At 40.8% G+C, this 20,451-nt stretch overlaps 1 protein-coding gene and 1 pseudogene across 3 annotated transcripts in view; both read right to left on the bottom strand.

The window, feature by feature from the left end:
- LOC148030050 (uncharacterized) overlaps positions 1 to 20,451 on the bottom strand; it is a 171,137-nt gene that overhangs the window by 49,761 nt on the left and 100,925 nt on the right. For all 3 annotated transcript variants that reach the window (XM_087686326.1, XM_087686324.1, XM_087686325.1), the window contains exons 4-5: positions 16,848 to 16,907; positions 16,481 to 16,550 (exon numbers count right to left, since the gene is read on the bottom strand). In XM_087686326.1, coding sequence (XP_087542452.1) covers positions 16,481 to 16,550; positions 16,848 to 16,907 — 130 coding nt within the window. The remainder of the gene's footprint in view (positions 1 to 16,480; positions 16,551 to 16,847; positions 16,908 to 20,451) is intronic.
- Positions 7,316 to 8,626, bottom strand: LOC148030054 (uncharacterized; annotated as a pseudogene).

Here is a 20,451-nt window from a genome sequence, read left to right as displayed (position 1 = left end):
TCGGGGCTTCTTTCAATGACTTATCTTGCCACAAATGTGACAAGTAGACTCCTTGGCTTTGTCTTGCTTGGTCTTCGCATCCTTCTTGTTGTTGTTTTATTGTTCCCCTTCTATTGAGAAGACTAACCTATCAACGCATTTGTCTTGGGAGTGTTATGTCTGTTCCTCCTTATCCAAGACCATCGGAATCCAGTCTTTTCACTTAAGGGTGCTAGTTTGTCCTAAAGCAAACAAAGCGGAGTAAAATGCACTAAACTAGGGTGGTAAATCTGAAACAAGAGGTATTCCCATGTACTTTGTGGTAACCACCTTCCCTGCACTTTGGACACACATCTACAATTACTAAAACTTATTGACATGCTCTAGCATGGAAGCTGACTTGGATGGGCTTAACGTTCATGTCTGTACCTTCAGAGACATTTGCTTTATCACGGTCATCTGATTGTACAACTCATCCAATTCTAGCCATATCTCCAAAGCAATGGTCAAATGCTTTATTTGGGCTGTCATGGCCGAAGTGCAAGAGAGAAATAGGAACGATCGCATGCGGGCATTCAGTTTGTTTCAATGTGCTTGTACCTTCACCAACTCAGCTTTCTCATTAGCAAAAAACTTGGAGACATCATGCGTTGTAGGACAGCCTATGGCCTCGATTACGAGCTTTGCAAATCATAGAACTCCAAGATGGCAAGCATCATTAGTCACTAGATGTAGTAATTCTCCCCATTGAGCTTCTGATCTTGAGAAAGAGGCAGTAACATAGGGACCTTACAATCCATAGTAGCCTGAAACTCCACGTCAAGCTCAGAAGACATTATTACTTGAATTACTTGCACAAAAACAAGAGCAGCCCCCTTTGGCTCCGAAAACACTAATTGCTAAGGTTTCCACCACTCGTCCGAAACCTTTTCAACCGCCGGAGGCGATGAAAATGCAAAATCTGCACAAAAACTGAAAATGCAGTCTTTTCTCCTTCAAGAAGAGAAGAAACCCACAAAAAAACAGCAACTTCGCTCCGTTCCCACACTTCACAAATCGTTTGAAGCTTGTGTCGATGGACAGCCCACCTGCTTGCCCTTAAATGCTGAAAACACAAACTTTTGTCACACTGAAATCTCCTCTTTAGATCTGCCCACGATCAATCAGCCCTTCAACATTGCTTTGATACCATGTCAGACTGCAGTGTATGCGAAAGTGTATGACTGAACTAAAAGAAAACGAACATGGCGAGAAGAGGGAGAGAGAAAGAGACAACAGAACACAGAAATCTGCAATGAACAAATGTTGAAATGAAGGAAGCAGGTATGTACAACATGCTGTTGAGTGTATCTCCAGTGAGGATCTCGATTCTCTCTCCACCTAAAAAAACCAACTGAAATGACTGGGGCAGGGCAGCGAATATATAGGCCTAAAAATAGGGAAAATTTGGCTAGGTTGGGCTTAGTGTCAAAACTCAAATCTTTCACTACTGGTGCAATGGTCACCATTGCAAGAGCTAGGGATACCAAAATTAGAGTCCATTTTAATTAAATATATTAGGTGAAGTCTAATTAAATCATTAAGTTCATCTCATTGTGGTGATATACCTCCCTCTTGAAACGCCACAAGTGAGCCCAATTAGACATAGCTAAGATCCAACATAGTATATGAAATGACCAATATACATTTTCAACTATTCAAGCATGTCATTTTCACTCCATGCATTACCAATGTACAATTATCCATACATGTTTCCAAGTTACCAAGTATTATTGTTTATATTCCATGTACTACATAGTTATCCAAGATGATAGTCACTACACTAGCATACAACCCATCACACTTGCACAAATCCATGGCTATCAAAATGGTATTCACTACACCAGTAAATAACCAAGCATAACTGAAAAAATGCAAGTGTCTAGTAGATTGATCATAGAAGTACTTGTATGGAACCTCACAAATCTCCAAACAATGTCTAAATACTTGTCCATATCTAAATGAAGTAGAAGCAACACCCCCCGCTTGAACATCAAACAATGCTCTAGATAAGCACTTTCCTAAGCCTAAATAAAGTCAACTTCAATTAAAGAGCATCAAAGTAAAGTTGTTACAAATGAGGTGATTCTAACAAATCATCCTCCTCCATTGATTGCCCATCAAGTGGTACATAGTTTTGAAACTTCACCAAAGTGATATGAAACTTAACCCTTGATCCCCCTCTCCTTACATGCCAATATTAGCTCACGTCCCAAGATTTCATCAAGTACCTCAACCTCTAGTTTCATCTTGTTAGTGATATCCTCAAGCACATCACCATGGAAAGGCCTAAAAAGACTAACATGAAAAGAGTTGTAAATCTTCCGATGATCAGATAGCATTAATATGTAAACCCCTTAATTATCTTTTGTATCACTTGTAAAGGCCCACAGGTCCTCTTATTAAGTTTAGAAAAGACATTCTTTACACTTCATTTTCTTTAATATGGCCTTTTCAAAGCATAGCAAGACCCAACCACCCTTTGTATACCCAAAGCTTTGCGTTGATGGTCAACTATTTTCTTTTTATTTTTCTTCAATCTCTTGGACAACTATCTTTACTTTAGCATAAGTCTCATCTGTAATTTTGATACATTTGTCATGTGAGAGGAAGGACAGATCGAAGCTGAGTTGAGATTACAGTTGACAGTGTAGAGCGTGAGAGCACAACACCCAACGCAATAATTTGAAGTGTAATGTGCTAGTATAAAGTACAACCCTTAAACCTTAGGGTTGTAAGAGGGTGTTTACACCCAAAGAGTGTGAAATACGATAAGTGCCTAAAACTGTGCAACATAGGTACATAAAATTAAAAAAATAAATATGGGAAAAAAAACCTCTCGTACAAAGAGTAAAAAGTGCCCTAGTGTCCTACTAAAGATCACTCACACCCCTCTGTGAGCGTAGGTGTGAGTCAAACCCAACAAACCCCCCTGGAGTGAAGAGTGATCAGGATACAAGGGTCATCCACCAAAGGAGATCAAATTTAAAGCATTGTGAAATGCTTCAAATTTGTCACGAGGAAGAGCTTTGGTGAAGATGTCTGTCACATTACTAGTGGTAGGACAGTAGACAAGGCTGATATCACCTACATATAGCCTCTCTTTGACAAAGTAATAATGCATCTCAATGTGTTTCGTATGTGGATGAAACATTGGGTTTCGTGCCAATGTAATGGTACTCTGATTGTCAGTGAACAAAGGAGTAGGCTCCATGATAGATACATCCAAATCAGCTAACAAGCGTCTAAGCCATACGCATTCAAGTGTGGTAGTGAAAGTTGCATTGTATTCAGCTTCACATGACGATGTGGCAACAATGGATTGTTTCTTGCTAAGCCAAGAGATGCAAGATGAGCCGAGAAAGAAACAATTGCGACTAGTGGAGTGATGAGAAACATAATCACTAGCCCAATCAGAATCACTATAAGCATGTAAGTGCAGTGGTCCCCCCTTGGCATAAAGCAATTGAAGAGTCCTAGTACCCTGCAAGTAACGGAAAACACGCTTGACAGCTTGTCAATGTGACATGCGTGGCTGATGCATATATCTGCTCAGAGTTGAAACTGCAAATTGTATGTCTGGCCTTGTGTTCCATAGGTAAATAAGACATCCACTTGCTGGACCATATATATGGATATCAAACAAGCCACTGTCATCATGCAATGATAGCTTCAGTCTAGGTTTCATTGGTCTACAAACTGGCTTGCAATCTTGTAAGCCAAGCCTCTCAAGAATTTTATCAATGCATCTCGACTATGACAGTCCAATGCCTCTAGTATCATGAATGAATTGAATGCCCAAGTAATAGTGCAAAGGCTCCAAATCTAACGTCTCAAAATTTGCTGCAAATTTTGTTTGAATGTTAAAATTTGATCAGCATGTGTCCTTGTAAGCAAAAGATCATCAATATATGAACATATGACCAACAAGGATCCCCCCTCTTTACATACGTAAAGGGTAGACTCTGATGAGCTTTTTATGAACCCTTGGCTAAGTAGAAAGGCATCAATCTTTGCATACCAAGCTTGAGGAGCTTGTTTCAAACCATATAAAGCCTTTTTCAACTTGCAGACCAAGTGTTCAGATCCCTCAATTGCAAAACCAATGGGCTGTTGTACATACACTTCTTCTTGAAGTTCCCCATGTAAAGATGTAGTCTTTATATCAAGCTGATGCACAGTCCCAACCAAAGCAACCATAGACCTAATGGTAGTCATGCGGGATGTAGAAGCAAATGTCTCTTCATAGTCAATGCCTTTCTTCTATGCGTAGCCCTTGGCCACAAGCTTGGCCTTATGTTTGTCAATGGATCCATCTGCATTCCTTTTCAGCTTATAGACCCACTTTGTACCAATGGCTTTCTTCCCAACAGGCAAAGACACTAAATCCCATGTTTGATTCTTTATGATGGAATCAAACTCGGCTTGCATTGCTGCCATCCAATGTACACCATCCTCAAAACATTTAGACTCCTCATCATCAAATGTATCTGCTGCCATAACAACTCCATAGTATGTGCGCCATCGTGTATATGAGCTTGCCTTCTAGTACGACCAGCAATAGGAGCAGCCAAACGGTTATCTTTCGTAGTCTGAAAATACCATCTAGGCATCTCCCTAGGCTCCTGATTGTGTATAAGCTCTTGTTGAATTTCAAATTTAGTACTTTGCTGAATATTCAGATCAGCCATGGGCTGATTTTCTGCATTACCCAATGGAGCAACTGGCTGAACATTAAGTTCACTTGCTGAAGCTCTAGCTGTATCACCAGAAGAAATGGGAAGCAACCCTTCAAATACATCATTGGCAGCCTGATATGTGTCAAAACCAGCAAGGGATAATTCTGATTTTTCATCGAAAACCACATCCCTATCGACAAATATCTTTTTAGAGATAAGATCATATAATCTATATCCTTTGCTCTCACTGATTTAAACCCATCACTTATTGCTAAATCTTTTGACTAAATCCCACAAAAATCCCTTTAAAAAAACAAAAATAGAAAAAAACTAAAAAAAGTCAATTGCTGATTTCATCCGCCGTTGTAGGTCTTGGTAGGCCCCTTGGCAGCCAACGAGCACCCTTGGTCTGATACCTTGGCCTCTCTGGGATGATCACTTGGTCTCCCTTGGTAAGATAATCATCGTCTCTATAGTCTTGGTAGGTCACTTCCACCATCCATCTGTTATCATTTGGCGCCTAATTCCAGCCTTCATTACCTATTTGCAACTTTCGCCAAGTCCCAGGAGCTATCGCCTACAATTTGATGCTAACGTCAGGCATCTGGTGCTGATGCCATCAGACAAGAACTATCGCCCCAATCTTCTCTCCTCTGATTGCTGTGTTTTCAATTTTTTGGCTACCGCCCTGACATTCTCTCACATGTCTGTTGCGTTTGTACCTAACAGCTATCGTTCATATTTTCTATCCTCATGTACTTGCGTTTTTAGTCTTTGTCTCTCTTGCACTGCCGTTTGTATCACATCTAGCCTTCCTTGGCTGCGTTTGCTAGAGTTCGACACTCCAAGGCTACCTTTGCTGCGATTCCAAATCCATTCGGAGTACGATACACTCTACAGCTCATGATCTCTACCTTGATCCCAAAGATATAAGAGTTCAAAGTTCAGTATTTGCTACATAGTGTGTTTGCTACATGAGCATTATATATTCATTATTCATTCAATTTATTATACATTGTGTTCATTGTCTCTGAGTTACCCTAACCATAATCCTAATTGTATTCTGAGTTTATCAATCTGTGCTTTGTTATACGATTGGTTTTGTGCTTTTTGTGTTTAGAGTATTTCTTCACATCCCTCCCATTCCACCTCTAGACATTGTGTTATGGATGCATTTGAAGGTCATGATTGGGATGCATTTGCATAGGTGGTTTTGAAGCAAGATTATGGCCTTGGTTGTGCTTATCCACTCATGGCTATACTTTTTTTCTTAGCTCAACATTTGGGAACTTCGAGTTAGTTGGATCATATATATGTCATGTATGATGATGGTTTCTTGCAAGAGATCTTGGAGAGGAAGGCCTTGCACCAGTATCTACTCTTACTATTTTTTACTAGAATTTGTAATGCTCAAGCAATCAACTCGTACTTTTGCATGTTTCCTAGGCAAGTTTCCCTTACACTTCAATTCTTCATTTCTTCAACATTAAATGTATAATAAATACATAATGCAATTTTTGGATCAATTTTCTCTTAACTTTCTACACAAGGGGATAGCCTTCTTGGACACATTAATTTGTAATCTCCAAAGAGTGGCCAAACAATATTGAATTCATCATGCTTTCCTTCACAAACAAACATTGCATACTGCTAAGGAACTATTGACATTGGTTTAATCTCTTCTAGTTGATTCTCCACAAGCTTCTATTTTAGTTTCAAAATCTATACAATTGTTGCACCTTGTCAAACACTTTCTATCACAAGGACATGTATTTTTAATGCTTAGCTTTGGTATTATGAAGTTGTTCACATGCGAAGTGCAAGTCTACTAAAGTCATGGTGATGGCCTAAGTAACCCAAGTGAACAATGGATGACATTGGCAAAAGTTGTACAAAGTTATACCGGGCATATACTTGTGCATACTCTAGGCCATTAATTGGGCAATTAAATGTCCAATGGTGACATTAAGGGACTAGGAATTAATTAATAAATTAATGCTAGTCCAAGGAGAATTAATGTTGGGATCATTTAATGTTCCATGGGGGTTAGCGCATTAATTGTGAATGGGCACTAGCTAGATATTGGGCAAGGTCAAATCGATAATTAATTCGTTTTGAGAGTTTAAATTCTAAAAATTAATCAATCAAAGCTGAAAATTACAATTAGAAGGCTGCCAAGTGGCAAAACAAGCTGCCACTTGTCAAGATTACGCATGCAAATAGGGTGAGAGCTGCTTGGGGGCCAGCTGAGGGTCATTCCAATCAATTAGTGCATTGTGGAGGCTGAGAGAGAGAGGAGAAATGAAATGAAATGATATATTAACGTCTACAAAAGGCCAAAATGACCTATGAGACCATGAGTTACAATCATGTGTATAATGGTACAATTGTCTGGGTAAAATATGTAGCACAAAGCAAAATAAGAAAAGAAACTAACTATGGCTATGTGTAAAACATAGAGACCTGTCTAGTAACAATGAGCTCCAAATGGTACAATCTCATGTGGGTATGGAGGGCCTAGCTCTAGCCCGAGCAATAATCCCCTATATCTACCTATGAAGGTGTCGTGGGTGTCTATGTCGAGGCCTAGAACGTCTAGATGGACTAAGCTGAACGGCTCAATCAATCAATACTCCTTGTCTGTGTGTGTACTGTGGCGGTGAGAGAGGCTCTCGTGTGGACTGTGGTTGTAACTCTATTGAAGTCTTCTGGGCCTCCTTTGCAAAGAAGTCTGTGAGCTGCCTCTGTGAAGGGCCTCGGTGTGCTTGAGCAGCTGTACTCTTGAGGCGCATGTCATGAAGCCATCGTATCTCAAGAAGATAGAGGCTGAGGCATCGCTGATCGATAAAATCCATGACTCTGGATAGTGGTCCAAATCTGTCTCGAAAGAGACAGTGGAAACAACCACGGACCTCATAATACGCTGGGCAGCGGCATATATAATGCTCCTCTATCTCTGGCTCTAATTGGCATATCTGGCATATGCGCTCCTCTAGTGGGATGGATCTATATCTGCCAATCTCAATCTCTAGCTGATGTGAGGAGGTGCGCAACGGGTCAATAGTACATTTGACCCCATGGGAAAGGTGAGTGTCCATGTATCTCAAGCGAACAATAAATCCATCATTTGCAGTATGAAGGAAATGCTCGCGGTAGAAAGCCATCTTTGTCCCTAGCTCCTGCCCTGGCATCAACCATGTCTGCCTAATATCCAACTGGGTAAGATCCATCTTGATGATCTTGCAAATCTCTAACTTGCTCAGATCAAGAGACGGTGCATCAAGGGAGTACTGGAAGGGGGGTAAATTGTCCCTGCTAAAGCCATGCAGCTCAAACCAGGCCGACATCTGTGCATACCAACATGAAGTATCACGCTCTCTGGCAAGCTACCTGGAGGACTCAAGGGCAAACCGTGCATATCTGTGTCTGGGTAAGTCCCATAGGCTATGTATGTATGCGACCGATCGGATGAGGGCCTCTACCACAATCGGTGTAGCTGCTAGCTCAGCTCTGATGATCTCATGTGGCACTGAGACCTTACATCTGATCATCCTGGATATCATGGACACTAGGGGTTTCTCCATTGACCTCCATCCATCATAAGTGCGCCTTGATCTGCTACGGTGGTCAAAACTGGGCCCCCATATCTGTACTCCATAAAGTAGTGTGGATGTGACCAGTGTATCAAAGAGCCACAGCTTGGTGCGGGGTTCTTGGAATTGCACCTATGAGCACATCCTCTCCAAACCACCTAGTGCTGTGTATTTGCGAGTCAGTCTAGTGTCTGCTGCTTCTCGCATAGAAAAGGTGGGCCCTGTGAATAAGACTCCCAGGTATGTATAAAAATCCACATACTCTAGCTCCTCAGATCCATATGTGAATTTAGGTGTTGATCTCTTGACCCAATGTGGTGTAGTATTAAATACCATCACCTTGGTTTTACCAAGGTTCGTGAAAGCCCACTGTCCAAAGTATAGGAGTGTTATGCATTCAAGTGTCTCTGTAGACCCTCTGGAGAGTCAACTATCAATACAATGTCATCTGCATACAATAGGAGAGGTATCCAAGTGCCAGCTAGTGGAGTTCCTCTATCTCCTTCCTATGAGATATAATCAGCAATCCCATCAATGTATAGGTCAAATAATGTCGGAGAGAGGGGGCATCCCTCCTTCACCCCAATGGTGGAGTAAATAGGTGCCGAAAGGCCCTCATGTGTTCGAATTCTGCCCACAACTCTCTCATACAGTGCCAAAATACCCCAACTGAGCTCTTTCGATACTCCCATGGAATGCAATCTGTGTATCAGCTTGTCTCTCGGTACTGTGTCAAAGGCTTTGCGGAAGTCCACAAAGCAGGAGTAGGTCCATCCGCCATGGGCCCTTCCCTCCTCAATGATCACTCTTGAGTGTGAGGATGTGATCCAATGTGGAGAAGCCTCTCCTAAAGCCAGCCTGTCCCTTTGCTCTAAGACCCCACATCTCTGCCCACCTGCTTAACTCATGCTCAAGGATGGAAGCATATAACTTAGCCAATGTATGCCCAACCATGATAGTCCGATAGTTACTAGGTAGAGTAGGGTCCCCTAACTTGAGGATAGGCACAATAGTGTTCATGCTCCAGCTTTCTAGGTCTTCACACATGGCTCTATTAAACGTCTAAGCTAGGAATCCTACCACCAAATCTCTAGCATGGATCAAGTGCTCGACTACTAATCCATCATGATCTTGTGCCTTTTCTCTGCTAAGTCTATCAATGGCCTCTTGGACCCTACTTTCTGTAAAGAAAGTGGTGGTCTCTGGACAAGGCTCAAGTGGGTCAGGAAGAGGTGGCTGACCCTTCACAGTATAAAGACTAGCAGCATACTCCTCCCATACAACGGTGGACGTAATAGATGTGGTCGGGTAATGCTCTTTGAAAAGCCTCCAAGCCTCCCTAGAGTCCTGGCTCAAGAATAAGTAATAGTCTCACTCCAGCTGGGCCAAGAATGTTCTCTTCTTCCACCATGTGAGGCGTCTAAAGAGTATCTATGCTTGTCTGTGGGTAGTGGAACCTAGTGCTATCTCTCTCTGTAGCCGTGCCCTAGTCTCACGGCACTCATCATCATACCAGCTGTTCTAAGGTGTCACCCCGGTGGAGGCTCTTTGTGTGGGTCGTGAGTGTGGGAAGGCTACACCTGCAATGATGTGTAGGGCCTCACCGAACTGCTGAGTCAGCTCCTGTAATGGAACATCGGGGTCTACATCATGTAACAATCTAAGGATCTCTGCCTCATAGATAAGAGTGAGTGAGTGAGTGAGTGAAACACAGAAAATCTGCAGTGAAGAATGTTGTATAAGAATGTAGATATATACATGGGTGCAGAGAGAATGTATGTGTATATCTCCACCTCGAAGATCTCCTTCTCCAAGAACCCCGAGGGCAATCTCCACTATTTGCAGCCTAAAAATCGAGAGCACAACTATAAAAGAATGTGGAAACCGAAGCCAATAAATAGGCCACAGAAAACACACCAGAAAATGTAGGTTTTCTACATTAAATGCAGTCAGCTGGACAAAAAGCTGTCCAACTGCACAATTCGGACCTGGCACATGTCTCCGACCTGTCGGCTGCTGCCACATGGACTGTCTACTGCACTTGCTACACCTGCCTATCCAGGGAATGTCAAGCTCTAACAGACACATGGTAGTTCCAACCACACAATGCCAGACCTCAAATATAAAGGATCAAACCTTTGTTGCCACAGGGCACGAGATAAACTAATGGCGACATGTCTCCAAGCTTGTGGTATAGAAGAAGCATGAACCATTGGAGATATTTCATTAGAAAGTGCAAAAGCAAGAGTGAGACCACCCACCTACCAACATGCGCCAAATAAATACCTTGTATTTGAAGGGGTTCTTGTTGAGCCAATCCACCATCACTATTGATATCCACCATTTCATGCTTTTATGAAGGCCCCAAATGGAGTTGCCCTTGTATGCCAACCAATCATGATCCTTGGTAAACAATGGATAAATGTGATTACTTGATGTACACTCCAAGCGCAATTGTCCCTTAGTTCTCCAATCTTGCCAAACACTATCTAGAAGAAGTCTAGGAAGGGCTATCGATTACCCAAGGATGATGAGAAAGTTTCCCATATAAGTGACAATATCCTCTAGGAATATTGTATATCCTTTGGACTAACCGGAAATATATCAAGGTTTGTTGTGTACACAAAATCGCATCACCAATACAAATTCAATCCAAGCTGTACCATTCGATTTAACCTAGGTCTAGCTTGTTACTTCCCTTCCCATGAAATAATCTTAGAGATAGCTAGCAATCCAACTTGCATACAATTGACTTGCAAACAATCATCCAGACTAAAGGACCACTTTCCATGAGCAGACCAAGTGAGCCAATAAAATAGAAGATTTGAGACTCATAAGCCAATTTGTATTGAGTACATGCCACCATGAGCTCTGTATTCTTGTATTTCCATGCACAATATCCCTATCTTCAAAAAAGATTCATGTGATGGAGACCCAAATTTGCTAACCAAGGTACATAGCTTCAAATAATGACCATTTGAGTGCCACCACGAATTTCTATATGCTTATTATTTAGGATTGAAAAATTTTTCTTTGCATCATTTGTGGTAACATCTTTTGCAAAGACCAAGTCCATAGAAAGATGATTTTTCATTACTGAAGAAATTGTTGAAGCAAACATAATTGGTACTAATTGTCCCTTTAACTTAAAAATACAACCCTAGGATTTATTTATGAATTCTATCAGTTTATTTTTCAATTTTGAGAAATTAGACTTAGCATCATTTGTAGCAATATCTTTTTCAAAAACCAAGTGTGTAAAAAGATGGTTTTTCATTACTAAAGAAATTGTTGAAGAAATCACAATTCGTATCAACTAGGCTATGTATGACACCATGAAATACCTAGTTATACATTGCATCCCTCTAACGGCATAATGTGAAAATCCTCGCCCTCCAAATATGACTACAAATGAATACGGAGTTTTCCAATGATCTCTACAATCCAAGGAAGCCAAACTAGCCATGCCTATGGTACACATCACATCATCTTTGATGCCCAACTTAGATGCCAATTCTGGAGACGATGGCATGAGCACTAGCATCAAAGAAAACTAAAACATGCTAATCCCTTACTTTGCCCCATGCATGGGATGACTCTAAGGCATCTCTAGTTGGTTACTCATCGACAAAATCAGGCATCAATCTAGCAATAGCTTTAAGCTTCTTGCCTCTCCGATCCTTATTATCACCATCCTAAATAATTTCTATATTTGTTATCATGTGGAATAGGTATAATACAAGCTTTGATAACCTGATTATATCTCTCCCTATGGAGAACACACAAAGAAGTCCTACCTCCGAAAAGAGTAGTGTTACACTTATCGTGTTCCTCATATGTTTTGGTGTGAACGCTCCCTTATCTCACAGGCACTTTTTACCTTCTAGCTAAGGGTTCTTTCCCCACGTGAACACCCGCCAATGGGTGTGGTACTTTGTACCTTAGGGATTGTACTTTCATTCATTCTCGCAGAGTGGATGTAACCTTCTAGCACACTCTTCTCTCTTGTTGTTCACTTGTTCACTATGAGTATATGTGAGTGTGCACGTGCTGCTGAACCCTAACCTAACAATGGTATCAAAGCTTATCTTGTAGGTCCTACCAACACCGCCTTAGCTGCCATTGAGCCTCAAGCTTGGCCGCTCTTCTCCTCACCAGCTGTCCATTAGTTGGTTATTGTGTCTGCACTCACCACACATGCATCCTGTTGCCCGTCAACAATAGCCCATGAACTATGCTTTGTCTCTAGCCTAGCATACAATGCACAACATGTTGCTGCTCACACTTCTAGCTGATGAGCATCAACAACCTTGCAGAATGGCATCCTGTCCATCACCTCCTACCTCCACACTGTCTCTTGACAATCTATTGCCCCGATACCTACTCCACACCCTATTTTACTAGTCACTACCCCATTGACTTGCCGCAATGCTATCACCCGTCGCATCACTTACGAAAGCTCATTACACTCTTGCAAATCTAACACTAGACAATCCCCGTTTACACCAGCAGCTCACGCATTAATTGGAGCACCCACGTCATGACAGCCTAACAGCTTTCTTCATGCTCAACAATCGACGAATTAAAATTTTTTTAAAAATTCAATTCACTGGGCCTTAATCAGCATTAAGGCCTTTCAATTGCTCTTGTTCACGTGCAGTGCCACTATGAAGCACAAAATTTGGGGATTTTATAGCAAATACAAGTTTTCCCGAAAATTTTTCTAGAATTTTCAAGCTTTTGCTTGGAAACCCTAAATCTCACAAAATTTTTGGGGAATTTCACACTCAGTGCTCAAAATTTGCTTAGTCTTGTGCCAAAATTTCGGACTTTTCACATTTGAGCTCCAATTTCACCAAAGTCCACCCATTAAATTTAGGGATTTTCCAAAATTTCCCTAAATTCATCGACATTGAGGCTACATCAAATTGCTTAATGAAGATCAAAGCCCTCAATCTATCATGCACAACATTAAAATTTTCAGATTTGATTGTTACTCCACCTTTGTAATCTTCAACTTTGTCCAAAGGCGTCAAGCTATCATTTGCTGATGGCTATGAAAATGGTAATCTCAATGATGCCACTGCTATGTTTGTAATTAACAAGTGTCCAGCAGGCCTCCTAACTAGCCAAGCATTCCAATTCACGTTCCTGATTGTGTGTCAATGTACCATACATGTTTTGGATTGCAATGCCCCATGATAATTCCCTTGAACACCTTGTCTAGATAGTTGGAAACCAGCTACATTTTGCAAGCCAACATTGGTGGGTGCAGTGGCATCCATAGCCTGAAGCACTGAACCAACCTCAAAATAACTTAGATACACAGACAATTTATCTCCTAATGGGCGAGCAACCTACTAAACTAGAGTTCAATGTATTATCAGCATTATTGATATCAGTATATGCAATGCTTTTGACTAAAAAGAATTGCCCATGAGTCTCAGTTAGCTATTTAGAATGCAAAATAATCTGTCTCCATTTAACATCAAGAATTGATGGCATAAATTGAGGTTAGTAAATCAACTGCTGCAAATTCACAAAGACACTTGCCAACTATGTCCTAAACACACTGTATCTACTTTCCAAATATCTTCGACTTGTGGGGTTGCATGTGATTGAGCTGCATGCCCAGCAGTCACATTTATTGCTCACTGTCTGAATTAGATACAAATGGCTAGATTTCCAATAATTTCCTGAAACACAACTGATCCACAAGTGCTCAATGACTTGTCACCTTCGTTGCTAGCCTCAAACAAAGGTTCAACTGCTCAAAAGTCCACATGAAGATTGCAGCCTACCAAACCCTAGAAATGAAAGCCAACATTTCAGCTCCAATTTGCGGAGCATTTTCTTTGACAATTGTCTTGCATTGTCCCATGCAATACCTCATTGTTCAACTCACAAACATATGAATTTCTCATGACAAAACTGTGAGAAAATCACTCTCTTCATGATGACAAAGTGGTTCAAAATGTAACCAAGGCTCAAGCCTTAAAAGGAGAAGAGACCATCCCAGCCCGTACAGTTTAACAACCTGTTTTGTTGAAATTTAGATAAAAACCAGCAGCAATATCTGCTGGTTATGGAGTCATGGAGCTGCCAATTGATTCCCCAATCTGAGAGAAGAAGAGTGGCTGCTGCTTCACTCCCATACGTGCCATACTTGCATTCTCCAAAGCCCAGAGAGGGAAAAACAGCTGCAAACTGATCAAGAATGTCAAGAAGCTCAGCATGGGCAGCCAAGAGTGGAGAAGAAGAGCTACACTTGGCAACACATGCCTTGGTAAATGCATTAATCTCCCACACAACCCCTGAGCTGCAATGGGGCTGCTTGTCAAAACACAAGGGGGCTAATTGGCATTAAGAGTTGCCACTGGGCAAAATTTTCAATGTAATTTAGTTCTAATGTCCAAACTTTCAATTTAATGAAAGTTTCACATATTGCACCTTATTCCTTTTGCCCTACCCTTGTAGTACATACACTATACACTTGTCCACTACATGCCTAATGTATTCTCCTCTACCGGTGCAATGGTCAACATGCCAAGGGCTCAAGGTATCTAAAAATCTAAGGTGAAGCTTACTTAACTCATTGAGGTTATTTCTCATTTTGGTGACACTCTGCAAGAGTCTAAGTGAGTGAAAGAATTGGGAGGAGACATGCAAATTGAGAATGTAAAGCACCAAGCTTATACTCATATGAAATATACCTTATTAAACACTTCTGTTTATAGAGTTTCATCTATGTCCATATTGATACTGATCTCGATCTCCACAATGCTTCCAACCAGTTCCTGCATACCAGAAGGAGCAACATAGAGAGAATTTGGTTCACACAAAAAAGGATTGTACAAACCTACCACTAGGTCTAAGAGGTGATTAGTCTTGTCAAGTAAGTACCTCAACTGAGAAGCATCTTGTGGAGAAATATGCAGAGAGGAGATTTGAGCTATGTGAATGGTATCCAGATGATGGAAAAACAGAGGTGGAAGAAGAGGATGGAGTGCTGTCCTCCACATTGAGACTGTAATGTCGCATCAGGGCCTCCAATGAAGGTGGGCCCTTTATGGGACAACAGCCATATATCATGAGACCCAGAGAAAATCTATGTGAAAGGCTGATCAAGAGGTCTATAATGCCAGATTATGTACGACCCTAGATGGTAGAATGTGCTGAAGTCTCTTGCATGAAGAAAAGCATTTCTCCTCCTCATGCCCTTAGAGTCACCTTGTAATCTCTCCCATCTCCCTATAGAGCATATGTAATGATCATCTCCACTCTACAGCCTTGATTGTCTCAGCCCTGCAGATTTCTTGCAGGGCATAGTGGGGAGAGAGCTCTCATGTCTGCTGTTCCCAGTCATTGGTTATGCTTGAACCATCAGGTTTTGTTTTACATTACTGAATAAGTGCAGTTCGTATACGCATGCGCAATCAATGTCATAGCAAACTGAGGGCTCAATTTCAAAGAAGGTTTTCATAGACTCACTCTTGACCATATTAAATAGGCACAAACTAGTGATAGAAGACTTCTATAACATTTAGAACTTGCCAGTATCTGCTGCTGTTCCAATTATACAGTCAGGTTATATAATCCAAGCGCAGATGATACATGTACTATGTCAGCTATGACATAAACAGTAGGTCTTCTCTCCATGTTCTCTACAGGATTCTAACTGGATTGAATTGGTCTTATGTTGTGTTGTCGAACTCCCCATTTTGATGCCGAAGTTTAGCATTGTTAACAAACATTCCTTATGATTCATTGAATTTGAGAGACATGAAGTTGGTCTAAGGTTGTCATTCTTTCACTATTGCAATACACAGACCTGCACTCTCTCTTCTGACTTTATCGTTCAATTAGATGAGCTTCTTATGTCTCCTTTCCTGTAGGTAAAGGAGATTACAAGTTATCTTTTAGCAGATTTTATCACCTTGGACAGTTAGACCCAACAAGGGGCTTTTGCATAATCGTAAGATCATTTCAAGTTGGTAGCCCATCACTTGAGATCAATCTTACCATTTTTCCTGAAATATATGGCTTGCAACCATTTGAAAATACAGATTACCAAAAATACCTGACAATACCTGAGTAGCCCATCACTTGAGATCAATCTTACCATTTTTCCTGAAATATATGGCTTGCAACCATTTGAAAATACAGATTACCAAAAATATCTGACAATACCTGAGTGGACAATCTTCTAATTTCCTGATTCATTATCACAGTTAATAGTGTCAAATCTTCGTTTCCTCGCCTGCAACAAAGAAAATCTAGTCCGTCTCAATGACTTCTCGTCCATGGCATGAACAAACAAAAAAAACAGATGCCAAAGGATGCAACAGAAGAATAGCTTTTCGTGCAGTTTTTCACAAGAGGTCTAGCTTTATGTTGTTTGATTCCCACAAACATATCACCAGCTGAAGATTATGTAAAGCTTCTCTCTTGAGATGATAAAGAGAACAGCAAAATAATGACTAACTCTGCTAACGTATTACAGACCTCAATGTCTACAAATGCACATCCTTGTGAAAAAGAACCTGATATGGACAACCTGTTGACAAATTTGAGCTCAACCTCATCTGCTGCACCAAAGATATTCCTCCTGAAGAGTCTGCAAGGTAACATTTGTTTTCAGTAAAAGGTCAGATCCTACCACCAAGCTTAAGTGACATTTAGTACGGATGCAAGCAACCACATAATACAGAAATATGGCAATAGCAGTGCTTTTATGCTCCTAAATTATGGTAGAAGCTACACTGAAAAGTGGACAATACTTTATGAATGATGGGCAGTTGTTAATACTCGTTTCCTTTACCATACTGTAGCGATGATAGTGTTGAGGAGCCCCCAAAAAAAAGACACCTGCATCCCAACTCCCAGGCGAATTGGCTGCATAGCTCATGGACTAGAAATAGATTCCTTCCATCATTCCAGCCTGCCCTCTTGCTTCATATAATTCCTCCAGTTTTCTTGCTCCATCACTACTTAGGGCTTCTTACTAAACTCTAACCTGAACACTCAAAGCTGCTGCAATTGGAGAGTTATGAGAGGGTTGCAGAAGTGGCAGTTATGAGACACTCAAAGCTGCTGCAATTGGAGAGTTATGAGAGGGTTGCAGAAGTGGCAGTTATGAGAGGACACTTGGGCAACTTGGCTGTTGGGTGTAAAGGCCCTTACACTACTCGTGTATATATTTATTTACACACGTGAACACACCCTTGTAGGTGTAAGTGTACCGTACCCTAAGTATAAATACATTCTTTTATTATTTGTGTGTACCACACTGGTACACACCCATCTCTCAACTCTTCACTCTCTCACTGCACCGCACTGCTGAACACACCTCAATTGCCACACGCACTACCTGAGTGCTTCCTCTCGCACCCTTCAAACTGGTATCAGAGCATTGGCAAGAGAGTGTGCACTTCCAAGAACAGAGACAGGTAGTCGCGAAGTTTTCTGCAGGTGACAGTTGTCAGGAGCAGCTTGCAGGGCACGAACTGCAGCTAATGGTGCATTCAGCAGTCAACAGGCTGGCGGGGCCAGTTGCAAGCACAATAGACAGCAGCAATGACAAGCAGGTAGTTGACAAGTCAACGGCTACGTCGCTTTCAGGCTTTTGACAACTTTTTTATTATTTCCTACAAGCCAGCCCTTGCTCATTAAGGGGGGTTCATGCATGCAAGCACAGGGCTCAGATCTGTGCAGATTTATGCCTGCAAATTTGGGGCTTTGCCCAGATTTGATGCTGGTCATGCAACACAATGACATCTCACCGAGAAATTGCAAACATTGTGTGCATTTGCTTCCAAAATTTGGGGCTTTTCTTGTACAACTGAAATTTTCCTCAGCTGAGCCAATTTCATTGTGACTAGTGCAAATTTGGACCCAAAATTTCGGGGGTTTTGCAAAATTTGTGAAATTTCTGCAACATTACCCGTATTTGATACTCAGGATGATGAATTAATGCAATCACGGTAAATTTATTGCAAAAATTTTGGCCTTTTCACATCAGTCATGCATTTTGAGCCAATTTGTGCTTTGATAGTGAAACTACAATAGATTCACTACTAAGTGGGAGAGATTTGGACTTGGGATGCATTAAATGTTATAAAAGGGCACCTTCTCTTGATACATGTATTGCTGAATGCTCATTATGCACTGAAACAATGGTACATACAGCACTTGGGTTTTTGCGTTTGGGCATTATGGTGATGTATTATTGAAGTGGGAGCTGTCATTTATGCAAATGTATCAGATCTGATTCATGTATATGCTATAATCAGTACTTGGGACTGAAATTGCAGCAAAAGTATCTGCTTCTTGCACAATTTTGAAAGTACAAGTGTGTGTACTTGCTGTTATATTCAGAAACCTTGCCATTGGCTGAAAGTATTCAGCATTTAATTGCAGTCTTTCAATGCTGAAGATGGCTGTCAATGCATCTACATTTGACACAAAGAATCTTTTTGAGATTAATAAATTTGATGGCAATGGCTTTGATCTTTGGAAAGATTGTATACAGGATATACTTTTTCTAAAGGATTGTGATGATGCTTGGCAGAACATAAGCCTATTGCTTTGTCACATGAGGATTGGGCTAAAATGAATAAGAAAGCTATTGCTTACATTAAAATGGCAATCACAGATGATATCTTGGTTGATATCAAGGGACTTACCACTACTTATGCAGTTTGGGAGAAAAACTCGAGGCTATGCATGAAAATACAACTCCTGTCAATCAAGTCCATCTCATGCCAAAGGTAGTCAACTTGAAGCTTGATGAGTCTAAACCCGCCTCAGAGCGTTTAAATGTTTTCACTCGTATCTTGAGTCTATTACAGGATGCATGCTTGCCGGCTTTTGATCCTAAGCTAAGGGCTATTTTCTTGCTCATGACTTTGCCAGATTCATGGGAATCATTGGTTGTATCATTGAGCAACAACTGCAACTTGACATTTGATGGTGTGCGTGGTTCTATTCTCAATGAGGAGATTAGATGCAAGGCAAGTGGAAAAAACAGTGGATCAGCCTACCATGTAAGAGTATGAACTGAAAAGAGGAAAAATGTTGCAAATAAAAACAAAAATAGCAGCAAAAGCAAGGAAAAACAGCAAGATGCCACTTGCTATCAGTGTGGACGCAAAGGGTATAAAAAGCCCAATTGTAGGTACTATAAAAAGGAGCAAGAACACAAGAAGCAGGCTAATGCAAAAAGGCAAAAGGAATGAGAAGGATGGCAGCTCTACCCCTAAAGAAATAGAAAAGGAAAATGCGGTATCTAATGCTATTATTAAGGAGATAGAAGAAGATAAAGATACTGACTTATTGGTTGCATCTTTAGATCCACATGCTATGACAGTGAAAGATATGTATATCACTAAAAGGGATATGATAGATGCCTTGTTGTCTACTCATGATGGTTTGTCACAATCGTGGATTATTGATAGTGGTGCTTCATTTCATGTAACTCCATCTTTGGAGTGTTTTTTTTTAAATGCAGCCAGTAATGGACACCATACACCTAGCTCTTAAAAATGGTCAGGAACTGATTCTTTATGATGTTAGGTATGTACCTGGCATTAAGAAGAGCTTGCTTTCTGTTGGGCAGCTAGACAACAGGGCTTACTTCACAACCTTTGGTGGTGGAATGTGGAAGATATAGAAAGGATCTATGCTAGTCACTAGAAGCGGTAAAAAGGAAACTCTATATTACCTTTACTGCAATGCAGTTCCTGGAAAGTTTGTTGCACTTGTAGAAGTGCAGTCACACATGAAGTTATGGCATAAGCGTCTTGGACACATGAGCCAAAAGGGTTTCATTCACTTTCTTCACTTGGAAGAGTTGATGTGAAAAACTCAAAGCTTGACTTTTGTGATGACTTTGTTTTGGGAAAACATGTAAAGAGTTCATACTCTCATGAAGCCTCTAGAAAGGCATGTATCTCAGATTTAGTCCATTCTTATATATGTACCATGGCAATAAAAACCCATAGTGGTTTCTGTTATTTTGTATATTTTATAAATGGCCATTCTAGAAAGCTAAGGGTTTACTTGCTTCAGCTGAAAAGTGAGTCATTGGACGCCTTTAAAAAGTTTTATGCATTTGTTAGTACTCAAAAGGGCTTAAAATTAAAATGCATAATAACAAACAA

This window comes from Lygodium microphyllum, chromosome 10 (genome assembly GCF_053477565.2).
Source record: "Lygodium microphyllum isolate KBCC chromosome 10, Lygodium_microphyllum_v1.1.10, whole genome shotgun sequence".
In the NCBI taxonomy this organism is placed as follows: Eukaryota; Viridiplantae; Streptophyta; class Polypodiopsida; order Schizaeales; family Lygodiaceae; genus Lygodium; species Lygodium microphyllum.
This window is presented reverse-complemented; position numbering and strand designations above follow the sequence as displayed.